This window comes from Temnothorax longispinosus, chromosome 7 (assembly GCF_030848805.1).
Source record: "Temnothorax longispinosus isolate EJ_2023e chromosome 7, Tlon_JGU_v1, whole genome shotgun sequence".
NCBI lineage: Eukaryota > Metazoa > Arthropoda > Insecta > Hymenoptera > Formicidae > Temnothorax > Temnothorax longispinosus.
In genome coordinates, this window is record NC_092364.1 from 21,300,872 (window position 1) to 21,323,086 (window position 22,215).

Genomic DNA, 22,215 nt, shown 5'->3' on the forward strand with positions numbered 1-22,215 from the left:
GCAATATACCGTTAGCATCGGGGAAAATTTATGGCCGCCAAGGATGCTAACTCCGTGCGGTGCATGCATTTAGCACTCTAATATCCAGCGTGAGAAACACTACGAATAAAGATGTAAATCGAATCTGTTATGTGAAAATTCTTGCTTTCTGTGTAGACGTAGTTTTTATTCGTAGCTTGATCTACTATACTATAGCATTTTTATATCTATAGAATATATATAAATTTAATTCATCCTGGTTGTAAATTTTAATTTTGGCTTCGATTGTTCTTGTTTTGACAGAGCTTTGCGGCAATCTAATAAGGAAAAGTGTCGTTGTATCTCAACGCGAAAGGGAGGTAAACGAATATATCTCGAATTTTCGTATAATATAAATTTTAACAATGTTTTCGTGTCAAACACTCGCGGCGTCGTATTGCGATCTCACCTCGTTAGAAGTTTATCGAGTGCCGCTCATTAAAGCGGCGAACTCAATTTTGCAAAATTCTACCGCTCGTCTGTCACCCGTTTGCGCTGGCGCTCAGCTCGAGAGGTGGGCGTTTGCGACGCGTGGGCGAAATTCAAAATCATGAGCTTCCTCAGTGCGCAAATATCAAACGCCCACACGATGCTTCGTAATGCAACGTGGGGATGCCCTGGCGATGACGTAAGAGAGGAATATAATGCACGCGGCACACACAAAGGAAAGGGAAAAAAGGGGATGGTAGGGGCATAATCCAGACAGCTCGGTAGTTTTTTTTTTTGTGGATGCGAACGATCGCTTTTTAATGCACGTCTGATAAGTACAGAAACGGATGTGGCGACGAGAGATGAAAAGTAGGTGTAGGTGTTAGAACCTGCCGCGCGTATACCGCGTCACAATCCGATCGATACCGAATATTTACATATACTTACAACGGAATCACGTTATTCCGATTGCAGTTACCTTGCGCTGCGACATTTGTCGATACCTTTAATTGACAGGAAACGTTCCCTACGCGATAACGAGAAAGCGGCACGTGATATGTATTTGAGTAATCGGACATGTAGAACCGCATTAAATTGTTGACATATAATCGCGCGAGGTGTTTCTGAATAATTAAGGCGCTCTGGCAAATGTCGTTAAAAAGCACGGTACAGAAAATATCTCTTCATAAATCCCATCTGAAACACGTGCGCGATTAAATTACACGCATACACGCACGCGTGTCGTACATATGTATATATAATATAGTCTATATGCATTTATAGATATAGATTTTTTTTATAAATTAAATTAAATAATATCTCGTTACATGTATCTCGATACATGTATACGGTACTAGTGCATTTGTCTGCCTGATTCTTTCGATTCGATCTAATTCAACTCACAATTTACGTAAAATCTATTCTCTAGATTAAAATGTATGTAATGAGTCGCTTGAGACGGCTCACAAACGAGCCATTGAGATTAATGAGCACGTTTTTACCATTAGCGCATCGTCAATTCGTTTTCACTTGAGACTATACTCAAGTAAGTACGAAGTGAAGTGCTCGTCATAGAAAGGAAGAGAATTTATGTCGGGCGATTTCCCTTCGTTTCTTCCCAGGATCAGTCGGGATAACTGGATATTCATGAGTTTCGAAGAATGTACTGAAATTCCCATTGGAATTTGCTGGGAATTACTATGTAAATTTATAACGAGCGGAACTGCATGTGATTGACGTCGGCATGGAATATTAAATCCCACTAACAGTTGCAATTCGATTATCGCAAGATATTGATAATAAATTGTTCCATAAACAATTAACAATGATGCATATACGTCATGCATATACATTATTTATTTTTCCGGTTTTTATCTTTTAAAATAATCGACAATTTTATATAATCTGAGAAGTTTGGAAACGATCTTTCTTTGATGCAGTGATTTTGGAATACTTGTTCATTCTGCGCTCGGCTATATTGCATATTTGAATTTATAAATATATAGACAGAGAAATTTAAATATTCCTGTATACGACGGATCTACGCAAATCACGCAATTTTTGCGTTTAAAAAATATTCAGAGAGCTGACGAAGAGTTTGATACTTTTTTTTCATCGATAGGCAAAGTTATAAAAAATATGGATTTTTACAAGTCATATATCCGTGACGGTGTTTATGTTTTCGCTTCAAATATTTGTTGGTGATACCAATGAATGTTTGTTATACCGCGTAACGACATTTACGTAAACACTTTTTGCGCAGACTGTGATTCAAAAACTTATTCTACTATATTTTTTTTATGTATAAATACATATTTAGAAAATATGTAAATTCTGAATCACAGTAGCTTCACGATCGTTTTAAATGGTAGATGAGAAGATATATAAAATATTAAATTATAAACATTTTTGTAGACATCGAATACAAATTTCGATCCAAAACGAATTAAATAATTTTTTTTGCTAAACTTATATATTAAATTAAATATATTGTGTTTTAATTTACATTATTTTAATTTATTTGAATTCGAAATTAAAAATTATTTTCGAAAATGTGTGTGTGATTGAGTTGTAGCTGAGATTCAACACACAGATTAGCGTATTTTTGTCTATTAGTAAATTAGTAACATATCCAATATTTTCTTTTTAAATTTATCAATTAGCGTAATCACATGCATTTTTATATGCATTTAATAAATCAGGCTTTGAGCAAACTGAACACATTAGAAAGAAATAATCAATATATGTTTGGTAAAAGGAGAAAACTTGAAAAATTAATGCTGAACAGCATTTGTAGATATCTAAAAGAATAATTTACTTTAAAAAAGTGATTCCGTGTCCTGGAATTAACTATTTTAAATCGATTCTAGATAAATGAATCTAAGTTGATCGAAAATTTCGATCCTTTGTCACAAAATCCGATGTGCTTATCACTGATATTCACAGTGTCTCCGATATCGCAAATCGATACCGCCCTTTGTCCCTTTACCGTATCGTTGTAACACGTTGGATTTGCCCGGGAAATCGCGTGTACATACATACGTCGTCGCGGCTTCACACGCGAAAATCGAATCAGTGGCTCCACATGTCGTCCAAGTTCGCAACACGCGCACAGATCTCTGTGAATCCCCACTGGGATCTTTTACTTTTTTTTTTCTACTAAATTGCACTTGGCTCACAGCTCCGGCAGATGGTGCCGTCCGTCCGCTTGGCGATTGTTACAAACGTCCGTAGGAGTCGACGCGACGTGAAAGCGCGAATTTCGAGAGCGCGGAGCACGCTCTTTCGCCGAGACGCTCAGAATTGCAGGATCTGATTGATCCATTCGCGAAACTCCGAGATACGCGTGTAAACGCCGGGCTGATTGGGCGCGGCGCAACCGATTCCCCAGCTTATGATCCCCGCAAGGACCCATCGCTTGTCTCGCGCTCTTTGGATGACCATCGGACCGCCGCTATCACCCTGACGAGAGTAGAAAAAGTGACAAGTTAGAATATATTAAGGAATGAATTTTCCTAGATAACTATAATGTTTAAAGTTGTAAAAGGCGTTTCAATCTTCTAGAGATATTTAAAAATATTTTTACTTTGACATAGCAATATGTGACCGTCAGAATTACCCGTATCGAAAGATATAAATTATATCCCCCAGTAGCGGTACTTATTTAATTGTTATTTTAAATCTTGAAGAATTTAAACGAGAGAGCAAACGACGATTTTCTTGATTTAAACTTGAGTTAAAGCAAGAAACGAGAACTGACCTCGCAAGAGTCGAACCCGCCGTTTCTCCAACCGGCGCAGATAAATATGTGCGGAATGTGCTCGATGTAACCCGCGTTTCTGTACATCGCTTCGCATACGCTATTATTGATAACCGGTACTGCAACCTCCTGTAACACGGATGGTAGTGGCCCCTCTGCAAAGATAGATAAAAATATTCTCAAGCATCCGCGCGATAATTTTAATAACAGTACTTCGTTAAAATAGTCTACAATTTTAGTACTGATTAACGCGTGTCGGATTAATTACGAGAATATAAAATGCAAGTCGTGTTGTTGTTGATTCTTTAATTAATTATGAATCTGCATTTTAATACCGTCGTAAAGTCTGCCCCAGCCAGTAACGTAGGCGGTACGACCAACGTAGGTTTCATCGTCGTCGGGCAGGCAAATCGGGAGGACGTTTGGTTGAAACGGCAGAAGAGGCTCGTAGAATCGCAATAGAGCGAGATCGTACTCGAAGGTACGCGCGTCAAATTGTGGGTGACTCGCCACAATTTGCACTCTTCTCTCTTGATATCCGTACGGCTCGTCTTCGTTCGATAAATCGTGTTCGCCGATCCTTAACAATAGATCGCTAGGTGGAACGCTGCAAAATATATATCAGTGTTTTAAAACTTCCATCCGGAAACAAAATTATTTGATTAGTGACAATCTTCCGTTACGTCTCAAATAATACTGTATCACTAAGAATGTTAAAAAAGTTAAAAAGAATTCTGGAAAAGACATTGGAATGCAATGATGACAATATGTATAGTAAAATTCAGAAAAAAATCTCGGAATTCTGATTTTTCTAAGCGTAACATGTGTGAAACTTCTTATGATGCTTTAGGACGACCATCCACGCGATGGTCTTGGTCGCTTCTCAAATATACTAGATGAGAAAATATTTATACAGGCGGAGATAATCTCCTTTCATCGCGCGGGAATATCATAAGCGCGTGCGTGTTGTCACGAGGACAGGCTTCGCGCTGCAACGTTAAAGAACGCCGCGGATGGTTGAGATGATCGTGCGAGTGGGAGACAACTTGATTATGAGTGTCGCAGCCATGGCAAACACTTACCTTTCGACGCAGTGCGCCGCGGTAATAGCCCAGTTCTCGTTCAACAATGCCGCGCCGCATTTGTGTAGATACGTCTGCGATCGCCATTGACGTAATGAGATCTGCAAGGAAATCCGCCACGTGAGGAAATCAATCGCCGTACGTCGCATCGTACGACGATCGATCTATGTACGCATTTATCTCTAGTACGTAATAAAATGACTGTTGTTGTTAACGTGAAAGACCGTCATCACGATCATGTTTTCCTTCATATTTAAAATGATTTATTATTGCAATTGTGTTCGTTCACCAGACGATGGATCGAGTGACGATGAATTTTTATTTGTGATAGTCTTACAAAAATCAAATTTTACTATACTTATTTTTTTTAAATAATTTTTAAATAAGATTTAAAAGATTTAACATATTAATTACTTTCGAGTAATCATCAGATTTGATTTAAATAAAACGTGACGGATAAGCATTCCAAAAGAACTGGGTAATACACAACTATTTAGACAAGGTGAGCAAATGAAGTGACAACGTGGCAAACGAATCGGTAGAGCGATCTGCGTAAATAGAAATTTCAATAATTATTTCGAGATGCTCACCTGCCAAGGCCATTTTCCGAAGGAGCTTCGATCACCACCGACGATCTTGGGCTCCGGGAACAGTCTTCGTCCGCACACTGCAAGAATAAACATTGTCGAGTTAAATCGCATCAGACCCAATTGGACGGTCATGTTGGAGAACGGACGCGCTGCGTTTGTTCGACTGGATGAACCGGTACCGTTGCGCGGATGCGTCGCTCACATAATTCTTTTGTCTGCCCGTAGGCGAAATTAGAATTTTTGTATCGGCAATATTGCCTGCTTACTTGTGTGCGACACTCGTCGCGCATCGTCTTGATTACGGGAAATTACTGGCGTTAAAATTTATGACTATACTACCATTATTTAAATTAAGTTGTACTATTGATTATGTAACTTAGATGATGGCAGCTTAGATAAATGGCATATAAAGTGGTCGTTAATCCACAAATTATAGTGTTTGCTATATTGTATAAGTAATCACACGCAATGCGATTATAATTATTTAAACAAAATATAATCAGAAAATTATATATGTGGTGGTTTTAAAAACTGATTTATTTAAATTATAAAAAATATGCAGGAGACTGTGGAACTGTCTCGATAACTGAAAATTGCAAAAACTTAACAGATGCTACAATGTGAAAATATTTTGCAAGAAAATCGCGAAATTCTACACGGACATAAATCTTTTTCTTGTCACAATTGTCTTTTGCTTGTAAAATGTACACGTACGATTTATGCGCTAGAATTAATAGAGATGTCTGCCTTATCAAACGAGAAGTTTAATATTACCGCGAGGAGAAGATGAAAGCGTCACTGTGCGACCAGAAGTTGGATTCATCTTCAGGATTTAACTGGAGCAAAATCGAATGGAATAACGTGAATTCCGACAGTGACCCGAATCCAGTTCCGCATTTCACCCGTCATTTTGTTTTTAGTCCCGAGACTAGTTCTAGTCGAGTAACGATTCGTTCCGGTCACCCAGTCTGGGAACGATCTAATTTCTTTTATTCATGCACGCTCTCGTCGTAATATTACATCGTAATTCATTCAGCATTTAGGTATTAACCTTGTTTGTAGTCTGACATATTGAGGGTCTCCATCGGTACCGGAAGTTCCGAGTCGATCGTAACGCTGGCGATCGTTGACAGCAAAGTGATCACCGTCGGTGTCTTCGTGGTGTCGGGGATGACAGTGCTCTCTGTTACCGGTTTGGCTGAAAATCCGAAGGATATTAGTTAATCAAGCATTGTTACATTCCGCGTGAAAAAAAAGAGCCACATAATTGTCTATAAAAAATTCGTATAAAATTGAAATTGCGTACTATTGCAAGGAGCTTCAATAGAAGGAAATTCTGAAACAGAGTGTTGTTGCAACACTCAAATTTATTGAGAACTTCCAGTTGATTTCTGTATTTCTGACTTCTAAGAAGATATTCCTTCCAAGTTGTTGCTCGTTTGCATGATTACGTTTGCCAACTCTTGAAAGTTCTTCGATCGCGAGCAAACTCGCGAACCACGGAGTGTTTCCAAAGGCTACAATTAATATGCCTTACCAGAAGTCAAAGACTGTATAGTGAATTCCGCAACCGGTTCGGTCGTCGACTCTTGAGTCTGCGGTAACATTTCGGTGGTGGGCGACTGAATCATTATCCAACCATCCGGAGTCGTTATCGGCGACCAATCAGTTTCCGCTTGCTCTGCGAAGCGAACAAACGTAATAAGTACCAAACCTAATTAAATTTTAATTAATTGCAAATTTATGAACTAGAGAGCTATATGATTCTTTTCTAGGGGAACCAGAAATAGATAACTTATCGCATTAGGTATAATTCGAGACGCACTAAATTATCAAAATTGGATAAAAGCTCATCCAGCAGGATACTCCTTTGAACATGTATCGAAAAGAAAAAAATCAGGAGGAATTTTTTCTTCAAGTTCGTGGACCTGCGTTTCTCAGAAAATGTTAGTTAGTTTTGGACAGATATACTATGCTAATTCGAGGCTGCGCGAACCGGTTTGATTCTTTAATTTAGGGTGGTCGAGAGAAGAGCGAATTCGTTCCGTTTTTTTTCTCTTGCGAGGCGAATCATAGTTATTAGAAGATAATTCGAAGTCTTGCTCGCACGACGAGAGAGATACAGATACTAGTAAGGGAGAGATGACCGTAATTGCGTCGGCGGAGAGCCCGGGATGGCCGGTTTGTGAACCGTTACGACATTCTATCCCGACGATGTATCAAAGTGCTATTGGAGCAACGGCATGATCCACATAGCGTCTCTACACGATTATCTTTTCTAGGGTCCGAGGATCGACCTTGGCTCGCATCCACGATAAGTTCGGCTCATTCGGGTAGAATAAAGTAACCGTTTATCGAATGAACGCATAACGCGGGACGGATTACCTACTTATGTAGCTCGGTGTAACTCACTTTTGCGCTGCATGTAATCAAGATGCAATTATATCGGTTAAAGAGGTGTGACGTCCTCTTGAGCTTGGCGTGCGATATTCAATCGAAATAATTGTGTGTCGAATCTTATTAAAATCTTATTAAAATAAACGTATGCTTTGGAAACAGGAAAATATTTTTTTGAATCGTGAGCGTGATATTAAAATTTGAAATAGAAAGATGTAAACTTATAAATAAATATTGCAAAAGCAAAGAATAAATATAAAGAGGAAAAGTTCTTTATAGATATAATTTTATATTTAAAGTAAACTTCATAAATTGTGAATCTAATTTTAATTTTCTAAGCCTTATAATACTCGAAAAAGTTATTTTAGTTTGTATTTGATTCTCTTTACTCAGTAATGAATTTTCATAGAATATTAAGTCCCTTTACACTTGGCAATAGCCAGTCGCGAATTTTACATATGCTCCCTTCGTCGGCATCGATCGACCCTTCGAGGAATTATCAGAAACGTGATTAGCAATCTTATTCGTTCTGCGTCTGTATGCTAACCAGTGAAATCGAAGAAAACAGACATTCACTGTGTAACGTGACGCCCTTGCCGTCAGTAGGAAATCATGATAGCGATCCACGTTGTATAGTACGGCACGCAGCATGCATCAAAACGCTGGGAATAGCGAAAGCCTTTGATTACTGTATAAATTCAATGTCTTTTGCTTTCGCTTCTCGTTTCAGATCGATGATATTAATAGTTAAAAGTTAAAGATTTTCTTGCTTTCAATGTGGTGAAAACCAACGTTCAAAAAATTAACATGTTTTGATTAATATCACAATTAATTTAATATTATAGGTAAAAGGAGATATTTTGATTATGCAATTACAAGTGATTTATAATAGTCTGATATAGAAGATAGGAAAGAAATTTGATAATATTTTATTCACCTGATGATGTAGCTACCGTTGAAGTTGACATTGACGAAGACGTTTCGTTGGACGCCTTAGTCGAAACTTCATCGGAGTTGGAGCTCCACGTCACTAGTCCGGGCGAATATGTAGTCAACGGGATCTCCTCAAGGGTGTGATTAACATTCTGACCCTTCGTAGGAGGTACGTGGGTCGAGGTGCTCTCGTTTCTAACGGTAAACGTGGATATCGAACTCGAGATACTTGTAGTGACCTCCACAATGCTGGACGTGTTTACAGGAACCTTCGTCAAAGGAGTTGGTTTTGTAGTGCTGGGTTTTGGTTTCGTAACTTCAATCGTTGAACTGACAGTTGACGTCAACGGTCTCGTTCTCTCCGTGGTTGTCGTGATGGTGGTGTATTCGGGTTTGGTGGTCTTCGTTGTAGTACTAGTGATCTTAGTGGGTTTCAATCTTGTCGTGGTCAACGACGATGGTTTAGTCGTGGTCGATTTCGTGATCGTTGTTCTAGCCGTTGTCGATCTAACGGTGGTTGTCCTGATCGTCGATGGCTTCGTTGTTGTTTTCGAGGTTGTCTTCGGTGTCGTCGTTTTTGTGATAGACACTTTCTGATCCGGAATCTTCGTCGTAATGGTGGTTTTCTGACTGCTCGAGCTCGTAACTGCCGTCGTTGCAGTCGACGGTCTAATCCCAGTGGAGGCTAAAGTACTCTCCGTTGCTCGATTGACTATGCTGGAAGATCCAATGCTGCTGAACGATCCGGAGGTTGAGTAAGGCCTGGTCGTTACCGGCAAAGTCGTGCCAAAGCTAGAATTCGTGAGAGGCTTCGAAGAGGTTGACGGTCTCTTCGTCAATGTACTGGGTTTCTTCGTAGTCACCACTGGACGTTTCGCTGTCACGGTGGTGGTAACAGTGCTAGGCCTCTTAGTGCTAGGCTTTCTCGTGGACGTCTGAGTCAACGGTTTGACCGACGTTGTATTTCTCGGTGGGAATCTCGTCGAAGGCACCACTTTCTGCGTGGTGGTCGCGAGAACGTTCTTTATCGTAGTCGTGGTCGATTCGTATTGAATAATCGGCCTACGAGTAGTCGAGGAAAGTGGTTTCTGGGATGTCTGCACTGTTGGTCTCTGCGCTGTTGTCGTGGAAACAACAACAGGTTTCTTCGTAGTCGTTTTCGAAGATGTCGTGATGGTCGTCAGTTTTGTTAGATTTACGGTGCTGGGTCGTAAGGTAGAGGCCAAAGTGGACGGTTTCGTAGGTTGTCTCGGTGTACTTGGTGATATACTTGACAGAATATTTACAGTACTGTTGGTTTTCTTCAACAAGGCTTCCGTGCTAGGTCCGGCAGCGTTTTGCACGGTTTGGAATGTCGAGATGCGAGTAGTCTGCGTGGTCGTTTCTATCGTCGTGATCGTTGGCTTCTTTGTCACGAATTTTGTGGTGTCTCTCATCGTATTTGCCGAAGTTAGCGTGCTTTGCGTATTCAAGAATGCAGACGTCTATAAAATTATGAAATTATGAAATTAATTATTAATGTAGACGCAATATGATTCGATAAATTAATCTTCTAAAAGCAAGGTGGTCTGACTAATAGAATTAAATTATTTTTAATTCATTTATTAAAGAAAAAATTAATCCATTTGCAGTCGTTTTCCATAAAAAAAATTAAAATTTTATGTATTGTAATATAGAATGCGGCATATATTATTAAAAAATACATTATTTAAATAAAGATTATCACATATTTGAATTTTGAACGTTAATAAAAATAAACATTTTTATTCGGCCAGATTTGGTTTAACATACCAGTTCACGAAATGTGTATTCAAAAAATTGCAAGATTGCCGCGTGTTATATTCTTACACACATTACATGCTGATCATTAAGCTTTAACGAGCAACTTTCTTTCTTTAATCCATAAATCAATTGTGAGATCACGCGAGTTACTGTGCCTACTTCTCGATGATCTCACGTAGAGAAAGTTATTATAACATATCTGAAAGAAAAAATCTTGTCTCGTTCTTTCTCGCATATCATAATCCAAGCTACTTCACTTTTTACCATTACTTACTGCTGTGAAAAAACTGATTTCTTTTTCTAAAATTAAAATTTACGAGAGATGAAATGAAATTACCGTAATCACATAATATCTTAAATATAAAAAAAACTTGAGTCATTTTTTTATCAGTACACATCTGCTTTATGGAATACCAAGTTTGCTGCGGTTGATTTGACAGAGTAATAATTGCGAAGGACGTTACTTCGATCCCATCGAACCGTCGCGTCTCTAGGAACTTCAAGCTGTCACACACGCTCATTTCTACTGACGCATGGCGAAACGTGCTAAGCCGACTCGCTGCTTCATTAGCGATCGTCTACTTGCCGTGATTTGCGAAGCCACGACTGGTTTCTTTTCATCGGTCGGCTTGGGCCTCGCGAAGTACTCCGGTATGCCGCTGCTCCCGATAGGCCTGTGGGTCGTGATGAACGGCCTTGGTGGCGACGGACCGTCGTCGATGCTATTGTCCTGCGGGAAGATGTCCGGCTCGTCGTCAATCTTGCAACAGCTACCGAAGTAGAAGCGATCGATGCAGGTGCCAAGATGCGTGCCATTAGCCTTCGCACAGGTAAACGCGAACATGCACACACCGGTCTCACCGCTTCTGCGTGACACGCAGGGCAAGTGTCTGATGTTTCTTCCCGTGCCTGCAAGAACGAAGGAACAGCCGTCATTACATTTATCAGTGACAAGTCGATTTCCGACCAAAACCTGAACGTCTTTTTTTATTTTAAACACGTCGCTTAAAAAATGTTATTTATATTATTTTTTTATATGTTGACGTTGTTTCTGCAACGCCATCGGTACTTAATTCTTGATTTATGTGTTAGAAATTGTATTAATATCTTTTTACACAATATTCTTCTCTCTCATCTAATGCCTCGTAAAGATAATTCGCCGGAACTTGCCGTCGCGATACCTCATGACGATACGCGATTCTCTCATGCGATAGACAGGATTCTTCCATTCGGGAGATTATCTCACACGTTAATGCGAAAGTAAAGACTCCTTTACCGCGAGGAGAAAAACTCCCGTGAAATAAAACGTTGCGAAGTGATGCCTCGAGATGGAATTCCCCCTTTCCCCCCTGAATGGTCGTCAACGGTGGTTAGATAAACGCTTCCGTGTTCTCTGATCTCCTCCGAAGTGTATATCAACCTTCACCCGGTGTCTATAACTGTTCATTCACGATGTACGTTCCACATTCCCGCCCGTAACACTTCGCTCTCGTATCGTCGACGTATCTGCTTATAATTCTCTCTTATAATGATCTTGCCGACCGTTCAACTGCGATCCCTATAAACCATGGGTGATGGGATACACGCAGGACAGCGTAAACGGCGCATAATTGCGAAACTGAATCACGAAAAGAAAATACATTGAAAGTATGATGGATAGCTCTGGTGCGGCGAGATTATGACAAGCGACAATGTCAGGCGGACGAGTAAAGTGATAACTGTGATATATTAATACAGAAGTTATTAACTTGTTGTCAATATTTATCGAACTCGTTATAAGTTTACCAATATCATCTGTTGAATGTATCGGATCTTAAAACAGTTGTTGCCTTCGGTAAAAAATTAAAGATCATGTGCATTAATCGGATAACAGGAATCTTTTCTGGGTCTTTAGTGCATTGTGCGTCGACCGAACGGAAAGTGGATAAACAAACAGCTGTCACGTCAAATTTAAAAAGTCGAGAATATCAGAGGCGTATAACGGAATGACAGAAGTCTGCTTTGACAATGATTCATACGGTCGTGCGATACAGTTAGCCACAAAAGAGCAGCGCGTGTCAGAGGAAGATAAAGAATCTTGCTCTTCGCTCCGAAATAACACGTGAATTTTCAGATAAAAATAGATAATATCGTTGTATCAAGATTGCAAAGAATAGTAGTAACATTGTAGTAATGACTTAATTGAACCAATTTCTCAAAGAATGAGGTAAAACGTGTAAAGTTCATCAGTATGATCCAAGCCGAAGAAGGAAAATGTCTTAGCGCGCAATTTGCGTGCAACGAACGCTGTCTTTGACTCTTAAAAATCCTGACGGGATCGTAAATTTCATTGGGAATGGCCTCCAACTTGGATTCTCTCGCAATCACGATTTTATATCAACGATTGATTGTAAAACGCTAATGCGTGTACGGGGCATGCCGCATTATATCGGGGAACGAATTGATGTCAGGCGAGGCGAAGCATCTCGGTACCGTTAAGTTTCAATGTATGAGCTAGTTGCCCGACCCAAAAGTGGGTCACAGTCATAGCCTAATGTAACAGCCCGTTTCCCTCTAAGACACCTCACAATCTCTTGCTCTGCCTCTGACTTTTTTTCTCCCTCTTTCTCTCCCTCTTTTTCTCTCTTTCTCTCTCTTTCTCTCTTTTTTCTCTCTCTTTCTCTCTTACTTTTTCTCTTTCTCCCCGAGGTCTTTGGCCCAACGAAATCGCCATGTACATTCCAGGGTGCTCCGGCTTGGTATGATTAAACGAGCATACTTGACCCGAGATGCTTGGATGGACCAGGCGCGTTCTCGGTATAAACATGGAAAACCTGCGTGAACGGTATTCCCGGTATACTCTGTGTATATCGCGCCAAAGAAAGTGACAGATCACTTAACATGATGAACGCAAGCCTTCACGTTGTCAAATAGCGCGCTACGTACGTTGAGTTTAGACGAGACTGCGGAGGGAGAATTAAGATAGAGAGTTATGATATAAAATAGAAATTCGAGATGTCCATCACGAAATTAAATGTCTGATTGAGGTTTGCGCTTTATTTTAATTCGGCAAATCGGGCAACGCGCGAATTAATCAGCGGTAGCAAGGTTGACAGTTACAACCAGACTGACCGTAGTTTCCGTACTCCAAACTACGACGGGTCGTTAAAGCGTCATGGTTTTTCCGCGACTGTTTACTTTCTTTTGCCGGCCTGTCAGGTTGACGGACGTTTTGTGGCTAGTGAAAATCAACCGTAAAATTGTTTGCGGTCCCAGGCGCTGACGCTACCGGGTCAGTCGGTCAGTCTCGCTCGTCCAAAAAGTCCTGCGCGCCCAAGTCACCTTTCCGCGCGTAGAAAATGTATGCTGGCGGAAGTGACGCTTTAGTTAGTCACCAGCACATGAAAGAAAGTTGGCGACGCTTTTGTATAGCTGGCGGAATTTCAAGCGGTACCACGCCATACGGCAGTGCGTAAGCGTGTGTGCGTGCGCGTGCACGCCTACACAATCGAGCGCAAAGAATTTCACTCGCGGCATAGCTCATTGTAGGAAAGTGTTTTATCTGATCGCGACAGACATCACACGGAAGTGTCGCAGAACGAAGATTCGGTCGTTGTGAAAGTGATCCATATCACCGTCATACAATTGTCATGCAATTGCATTATCGCAGCTGCAAAAATGACGTTGTAAAATTAAGTTTATATAAGAGTTGATTGTAATGCGTATTGCATGCGTGTATGCGTGCTTTAATTGGGAGCAATAAAGTATGGAAGACAATGATCGGTTATCTTGCGAATTTCTGCCGCCCAATGGGAATGATCACGCGAAAATCGACGGAATCGGCAGGTGACGGGTACGGAAAAATCACTGTAAGTAGTGTAAGTCACGCGGCTCGATGACCGTGGTTGACCCACTTCTACAGAAAACTGACCAGTCCGCCCACGTTCCGTTCGAACACGAATTCAAGGTAGGTTCAATGCCGCTGTACGACGGAGAGCAAACGCTTACGCACACGCATAGATCGGACCTCGCTGTGCCGGTTACTGGTATTTGTGTACCGATCCGTTACTCAGCTGACACACGGGGAAAATGCAACGAGCGTGAAAGAGCCAGCGGGACGAGCAGAGATATGTCGCCGGTCTGTAGGAATCGACTTAAGATTCCTGTCACAACTAGATCGATGTTTTAAGTTGTTAAATGTTTGCATTGCAATTCTAGAAAAACTGTTAGAAATGTTGATAGAAAATAATTTCTTTATGTTATAAGAAATTCCCAAACAAATGCAAGACAATTTTTTTCAAATTAAAACCGATAAACACTGCGGTTTGCAATGCTTACGTTGAGTGAGATTTTTGTTCGAAAATATGATATAAAAAGATATTAGCGACGTAAATTTGTATCTCAAAATATCGATGTAAGCAAATTGCCGACAATATGGATTAGCAATTTTAAACTGTCTAATATCGCCTGCAATCGATGATTAGATATAAGAAGCATAATTTTGAAAGAACGCGGCGAGATTATTTTGGTCGATTAATTCGGTTACGTTCCCGATTATATAGCTAATTAAAACTACTCATAATCGGAGGTCGACACGCTGGAGGTACCACGCAATTTCCGTAAGACGACGTAACGGCAACTTAATCAGCGAATTACGATTATTAGACACCGTGTATTACAGAGAAACTTTCCCAACTGCACCGATGCTATCTGGAAGAAAACTATTGATATCCTTCCCGCGAATAATAGAGCGATCTAAAGTACTTACTTCCTGGTTGAAATTGAGGAACATAGATCGGGCTGGCAATAACAACGGTGTAGATCAACACGTTGCCAATGATAACGGCGGCCCAGGCCTGTTTCCGCCGGTCGCACATCTGAAACACAGACGAAAAACCGGAAGAAATTAGATTTTATTTTTAGAAAGGCTAATCTTTTTCTTCTGACATCTTTATTATCGCTATTTGCATCTCTCTTTCGTGTTATCGGTTATTGCATTGCTATTTCGTGAAGTAGCAAGAACAATAAAATAAAGTAAGGTAATTCACAAGATTATAATTCCTTATTTCAATGATTTGGTCTTTATCTTTGACGAACATAATTAATGATTCATCCCCCCAAAACTTGCAAAGCAGACCCGTTTATGTGCAATTCAGACAATGCCGTGACCGTGACATTCGCGGCACGACGATAAATCTGGGAAGATTCTCACGAAGAACGGACGGGGTGAAGAACTGACTCTCCGTCTGGACGTAATTACATGATGTAATTGCATTTGATTATAGCGAGCAGACGTCAGTATGCTCATGACTACGCTTTAACGCTCATTCTCATAGCGACTCGCAGACGGCTCGTTTCAATTCGCCACCGGATGCTGCTTAGACGAACCACTTTCGACCGGAGTATCATTTACATCACTTATAATTACGGCGATAATTTCGGTGTGGATTAATGCCCTCGATGTCAGAGTGATATTCAAACACTCGACAAATCGTCTCGTTACACAGGGGTGCAACATATCTATCTTTCACAAGAAATAGAACAAACAAACGGAAACGCGTTAAACTGCAGGTGCATATCGCAGGCGCCAAGCATACCAAGTAAAATGGTTTCATGATGCAGAACTAAACACGAACGTTATGTAATTAATTGTGATTAATTGATTATTAAACACGATTTCCTCAGTAACGGCACATTCACATTCTGTTACTATCCTCAGAGTTATAAAAACTGTTAACGAATAAATGATAAGGCGGAACCAATTGCTCATCGCGCGTGAAATTATATCTGGATTTAATTAGTTCAGGATTCATGTTTTTGTTTATCCGCGTAACACATTTGAAATGTGAGTAGATATATGTGTCCAACAGACTCTCCGAATCTGATTGAGAATTAAATTGAAAATAAATAGTTATCTCATGGAGCACGATTAATTGTCACATTGTTCGATCTTTTTATAATTAGATAAGATTTGTTCGGTCGTCCAGAATGTTGGTAGAAAAAGAATTCGGCAAAATAACTGATTGTAAGCTGCACAATAAAGTTTAATAATTTCCAAGTGGCACGAGACAGTGTCGCTTAATTTTTACGCATTTTAGACTTAATGAGAGATGCCGGTTCGGTCAATGACCGAATTGCGAAAAATATTTGTTTCGGAAATGCATTCGGCAAGTCTGTCATCAACAAACAGAAGAAACAGAAGAAGAAAACATTTTTCCGATCCATCGGAAAAAGTATTCTTCAGGTGATTCGTTTCTGGATCACGAGATCGACATCGAGATTTCGTTTTCAATCTCTAAATCCTAGGATTTCGCATCTTCCTCTTCTTGGCTGTCATCTCAGGATATTAATCATTTACACAGTCATCAGCTATATGGTTATTCGATAAACGTAGTCGTGCAATCGGCGAGAGCCGGGTTACAGTTATTCGGAGGCAGGAATTTGGATGTAACGTTATACTTCGCCGAGCTCGAATCACGTAACAGTGAACGGCGATCATCTGTCGATGAACAAATCAATTTGCGCGTGTATTCCTTTATACATTGGAATCGATTGACCGTATCATTTACAACGGATTATTATTACATAATTTATAATTATGAATTTAGCGAGCTTAATTTTCTAAAAAATCGCTGTTATATCTATAATTTAATTTATTTATATATTCTTAAATATTCAAAAAATTTTTATATTCTTCGAGAAAAAACTCCAACGCGTATTTTTATATATTTTTTATATTTAACATATTTTGTACTTATATTTTATATTTTTTTTATTCAATACTCTCACTAGATATAATGTAATTACACTTATAAATAATTTTATAGAATGTAATATTCTATAAATCTTATTGTGGTGACGAGAAATTACAGAATTTAATTATAGAAAACGATTGCTCAATCGTATCCAGGATCGAGCATTTTTATATAGAATCACCGGTCTGTCGCTGGCAAGAGAAAATGCAGTGACTTCATCCAGTGTACAGTTCGCCACATCTTGAGAGAAAGAGAGAGGAAATAATAAAAACCGTTACAGTTATTTACAGGCAGGAATTTGGGTGGATAAAGTAACAAATAAATGTCGACGTGAGTTGGCTTGTGGCTCAGTGGTTAGGTCACTGATCCTCTCACTCGGTTTTTAAAATACTCGACGACTCGACAACGGTTTATACCTTGTGGTCGACGCATTTCTAATTAGTGGAAATGCGGTTTTTCTTCACTCGAAGTCTGAGTACACGATGTCCGTGCTAATTGACTAGAACAAAGCCTACATAATTCGACATAATGCTAGACGAGTTTCAATTGATTCGTTGAATAATGCTTGATTGTTAAATGTATGTGGACTTTCTCCTTCTAAGTTAAATAATTTGCTTTGTCGAAAGCCATAACATGCACATAATCATATTTTACAAGACAAGGGATTATTTTAAAAAATAGACTCAATTTAATGATTTTTGCGATTTTATAGTAACATTTGTAATATAATGTAAAGTATCGAATATTATTACTTTTATCCCTTTGGTTTCCATTTTTACTTTTACCGTAACTTTTAGGATATACAGTACCTCATCATATGAGTCTAAATATTCTTTTTTACATTATTAATTATACTTTTAGATATTTACGGAATTGATGCTCTCCTTGGCGCAAGAAAAAAATTGCACATCCGCCGATGGCCTATCTTAATTGGCGGACGAAAGCGACGAGAACGCACGTGCGTGGCGTATACGCGCGTAGAAAAAGCTTTTGTCGTAACATAGCACTCGCGCGGTAACGGTACCTGCCACTTTCATTTGTACTCACGTATCTAAATGTGTGCGAGGCGCACATGTGGGTTGACGCCGAGATACATTCTACGCGAAAATAAAACCATAAGTCACAATTCTATACGCGCTGCGAGAGCCGCTCCGCATTAAATGATTTCTTTTCAATGGATATAATATATTTACGAGCATATAAGATGTAGAGTGTACGTATAAAACCAGAGAGTTCAAACGACGCCGGTATCCTTCCGTGAAATCCACGGCTGGCATCCGTGAAAATTATTCAAGAACGTTACGAAACCACTTGACTGTACTTGTAAATCCGCTATCCGAATCTTAATCGAAATTCCACATGGGACCAATTAAGAGGAAACTGTTACTTCGATATTTAATCTGTAAATCCCTCTTCGTATCGTCTCTCGACGGATTTATGTTATAGATATTCCGCGAAAAACAATAACGCGTATTAAATATCAGCGATAATTTGTCTTAAAAAAGCATTTAACGACTATCTCGTCAAAATAAACAGATTTACTTGAGGAATACCGGAATTTTCTCAGGTAAATCCTCGTGAATTATGCATGAAGCTGCGTAAAATCGAGGCAGACATTAGTTTACACATATACGCGCGCACACGCGCGTGCCCGGCCACGTACGAATGAAATTCAGCTGAAACGAGCTAATATACCGCTATTCTAAGGAACATGCGGCTAACTTCGACAACGGATTTGCAATATGTCCCGCTCGTCGATACATACCGCAGCCGTATACACACATAAACCCCTGGATTGATTATTCGCAATAAACTGTGTTCATCAAGCGGATAATATTGGTGTGTGCTAAAGTGCAGCTACCGTGGTCTGTTGTTCATATGTTTTGCTTGGCTTAAGCTTAACCAAGTGTGGTTTGCGTGGTCTTTGTACTTCCGTTTCTCTCTTATTTAATTTTGTATTAAAGGGGATTTATTTATACAATCAACGTAGCCGACCTATCTTCAAGGCGGGTTATTTTTTATGACAACAAGTACAGTAGTAAATAACTAGCTATGTAAATAAAAAAGTAAATGATTAAATTTGTTCCATAAATATTGTTACATATCATCAGTAACTGTTATCATTTGATTCGTATATAAATTCATTGATCGATTCGGAGTCGTATTTCGAAACAATTGGAGATATCAGTAACTTTTTTAGCCAGAATCTATTAAATGTTGCAAAATATCATAAAAATACCGTAAGAATGATAAATTCTTCGTTCGAGAGGAATTAAACGTCGATCTATCAATAGTTATCCACCAATAATCATCCGACCGCAGAAACGATAAAAAGCATTAATCGCCCCGACTCCGAGGATCAAGGACGAGAGACCGCAGAGGAAATCACCTGTTCGGCCAAGTTCAGTACCCATCGTGACTAAGAATCCCGCGGCAGCGCAGGAACCGTCAGTCGCGCGATCAAATCAATTTAATTATCCTGAATTATCCGCGAAGGTGCGTTGCTCTCCGACAAAAAACGATACCGTCGACCATCGACCGTTGTAATCTCAACGAAGGTCACTCGCGCAAGAAAATATGATGCTTCTTCATCTCGGGACCTTGAGACAGAGCCGTAAGCATACCTTGACTGACACCGCTCGACAGACCGCCGCTGTTCCTTCTGCTTCTGATGAGACGTTGCTACAAAACTCTTTCAAGTTGTCAGACCGCACGGCGATGCATCATCTCTTCTTGATGATGTGATCGTTGAATTAGATTCTACGCGTTCCACGAGATCACCTGGATCACCTGGCGTCAGTTAGACCCAGATCTCGCACCCTCGATCGCGAATCCCCGGTGAACAGCTGCGGCCACGTGGTCGAAGCCTGTCGAGTGGTGTCTCCCGCGCCCGGCGCCTCCCCGTCTCATCTGTGACCCTGCGACCTTCACGAGCTTCGAAGAACGCCCTTCGACCGACCTTGGGACACCCACTCGGCAGGTACGAGATATCATACGTCGCGTGCGACAGACAGGTTCGCGACGGAAACCCTCGGATGGGGAAGAGGAGGATACCTCTCGGAGGTATACTCGGACTGGCAGCCGCCGGCTCGACCTGTTCGCCACGGCTGGCACCTATCGAACTGGTTTTGCTCGGTTCACGACTTCTGGATCAACCGATCCCCCGATCCAGGTGCTCGTTCGCAGGCTCGCTCCCCCTGCACGAAGAATCGGCAGGCCACGACGACACGCATCGGCCGAGCGCGCGCGCTCATTCGCGTCCTCGTGAGAGAGAGAAGTTAGCCCCCCCACAAGTAGGAGGTAAAGCCGAGTAGGTACAAACACGACGGCAAGCTAAACTGCGGGACAGCCATGGATGGTAGACCGTGTCGGAGCCGGTGCTTTTCGTGCCGACGGGGACTCTAGCGTTCGGGCACTTCTCGAGGTGAGGTGGTGGCAATGACCGTTCTCTCCTACGTTCTTCTTCGTCTCCCTCGCGCGCCCGGAGAACGTCCCGACCTGCTCCTTCTTCTTCTCGACCCCTCTTCCTTCTACCTGTTGCAGAGGTTCCCTCACTTCCCTCTTGCCGCCAGCATTACCACCACCACTGAGACTTTAGCATCATCACTGTAGTTAGCTTCCTCTCCTGCTCGTGTGTTATTCCCTCACCCTTGGCTGCTTCTCCCGTCTTCCCCACTACGACCTCGTTGTCGCTGTTCGCAGGTCGGCGACGGATGGTCGCTCGTACTTCGTCGATGGTGTCTCCTTTATGTCAGTTCTTTTATTTTTTCTAATTTTTTTTACTTTTCCTTCCCGATCGATCGCTCCTCGAATTTGTGATGCTCATTGGGAGATAGCGATGTTTTTCTGCGAGCGCGATTTGATCATATAAACGAGGCAGAATCATGCTTTAACGAAGGCAAGCAGTGATCCTTCGCAATTTTGGACAGCAATGCGATAATTGGAATAACAATACGGTTAAAACCTGGCTGTCGAAGCTTGAAATACTTCAGAATCTGGACTAGGGATTTTAATACAATATATATATATATACATATATATATATATATATATATATATATATATATATATATTCCAATAATTGCACAGAAATTGTATTTGCAATTTTTCAAGACTAGCAGGACTTTCAGAAGATCATGCGGAAATTCTTTGCGGTCAATCGCGGCAGACTTATTTCTTCGCAGAGCTTTCGCAGTGTCCTGCGAAGAAACATTGTTCCTAAAATTTGATGTCGTCGTAAATTTTCTTACCAAGATAAATGGTGGATGCGTGAAAGTCATGGGTGAAAAATCTATTTAGAGAAAAATCTATTTAGTTTTTCTACAGAGAAAAGTTTTCTTATCAAGTGCCTTCTGTTTGAATTCAGTTGTCTCGATCGCGATCTTTTCCAAATGACATTAGCATTATTACAGATTATACGGTTCTTAAATTTTCTTGTAAGATCTATAATATGCATCCTCCATTTTTTTCTGGCTCTACTCTTTTCATTCATTGTTACCTTATAATGATATTTATTAACTGAGAAAGAAAGATATAGATTTAAGAAAAATGTTCAAAATGATGAAAAAGGCGTGATATTTTTTCATATTGGTACAATGACTATTTAAATTAGGTATTGTTATAAAGTAACAGTATATCATAAAAGTGAATACTAAATACAAATTAAATATCTATCCGTAATATAATTTAAAACGATATAATATTGGCTGTACTTTATATTAAAAGTTTTTTTTATTAATTTTTCTAAATAGCAAAATAATTTAGTAAAGTAAATAAACACTATGTCCTTCATGGCCTATATACTTATATTTCTCTACGATTTACCTGCACCAGGTAAGTCTTTACCTGTAGAACCGTCACACAGTGATATTCATCGTCATATTTTCGGTTGTGATCGCAACTGTTTAAAAAGGAATCGACTAACCAAATTTTCGAACTAAAATAATTATCGTAATGTTTCGGTAAGAAGTATGAGCCGATTAATAATATTA

The 22,215-nt window shown here is 40.1% G+C and overlaps 1 protein-coding gene across 1 annotated transcript; it reads right to left on the bottom strand.

The window, feature by feature from the left end:
* Nucleotides 1-740: 740 nt before the first annotated feature.
* Np (serine protease notopleural) lies at nt 741-20,817 on the bottom strand. Its single transcript, XM_071783333.1, has 11 exons — nt 19,849-20,817; nt 15,238-15,346; nt 11,098-11,399; nt 8,713-10,192; nt 6,916-7,059; nt 6,430-6,576; nt 5,379-5,455; nt 4,789-4,889; nt 4,042-4,313; nt 3,707-3,861; nt 741-3,408 (listed from the first exon to the last, which is right to left on the bottom strand). Exons 2-11 carry the CDS (start codon nt 15,344-15,346, stop codon nt 3,244-3,246), a joined length of 2,952 nt encoding a protein of 983 aa, XP_071639434.1. The 5' UTR covers nt 19,849-20,817; the 3' UTR covers nt 741-3,243.
* Nucleotides 20,818-22,215: the final 1,398 nt, after the last annotated feature.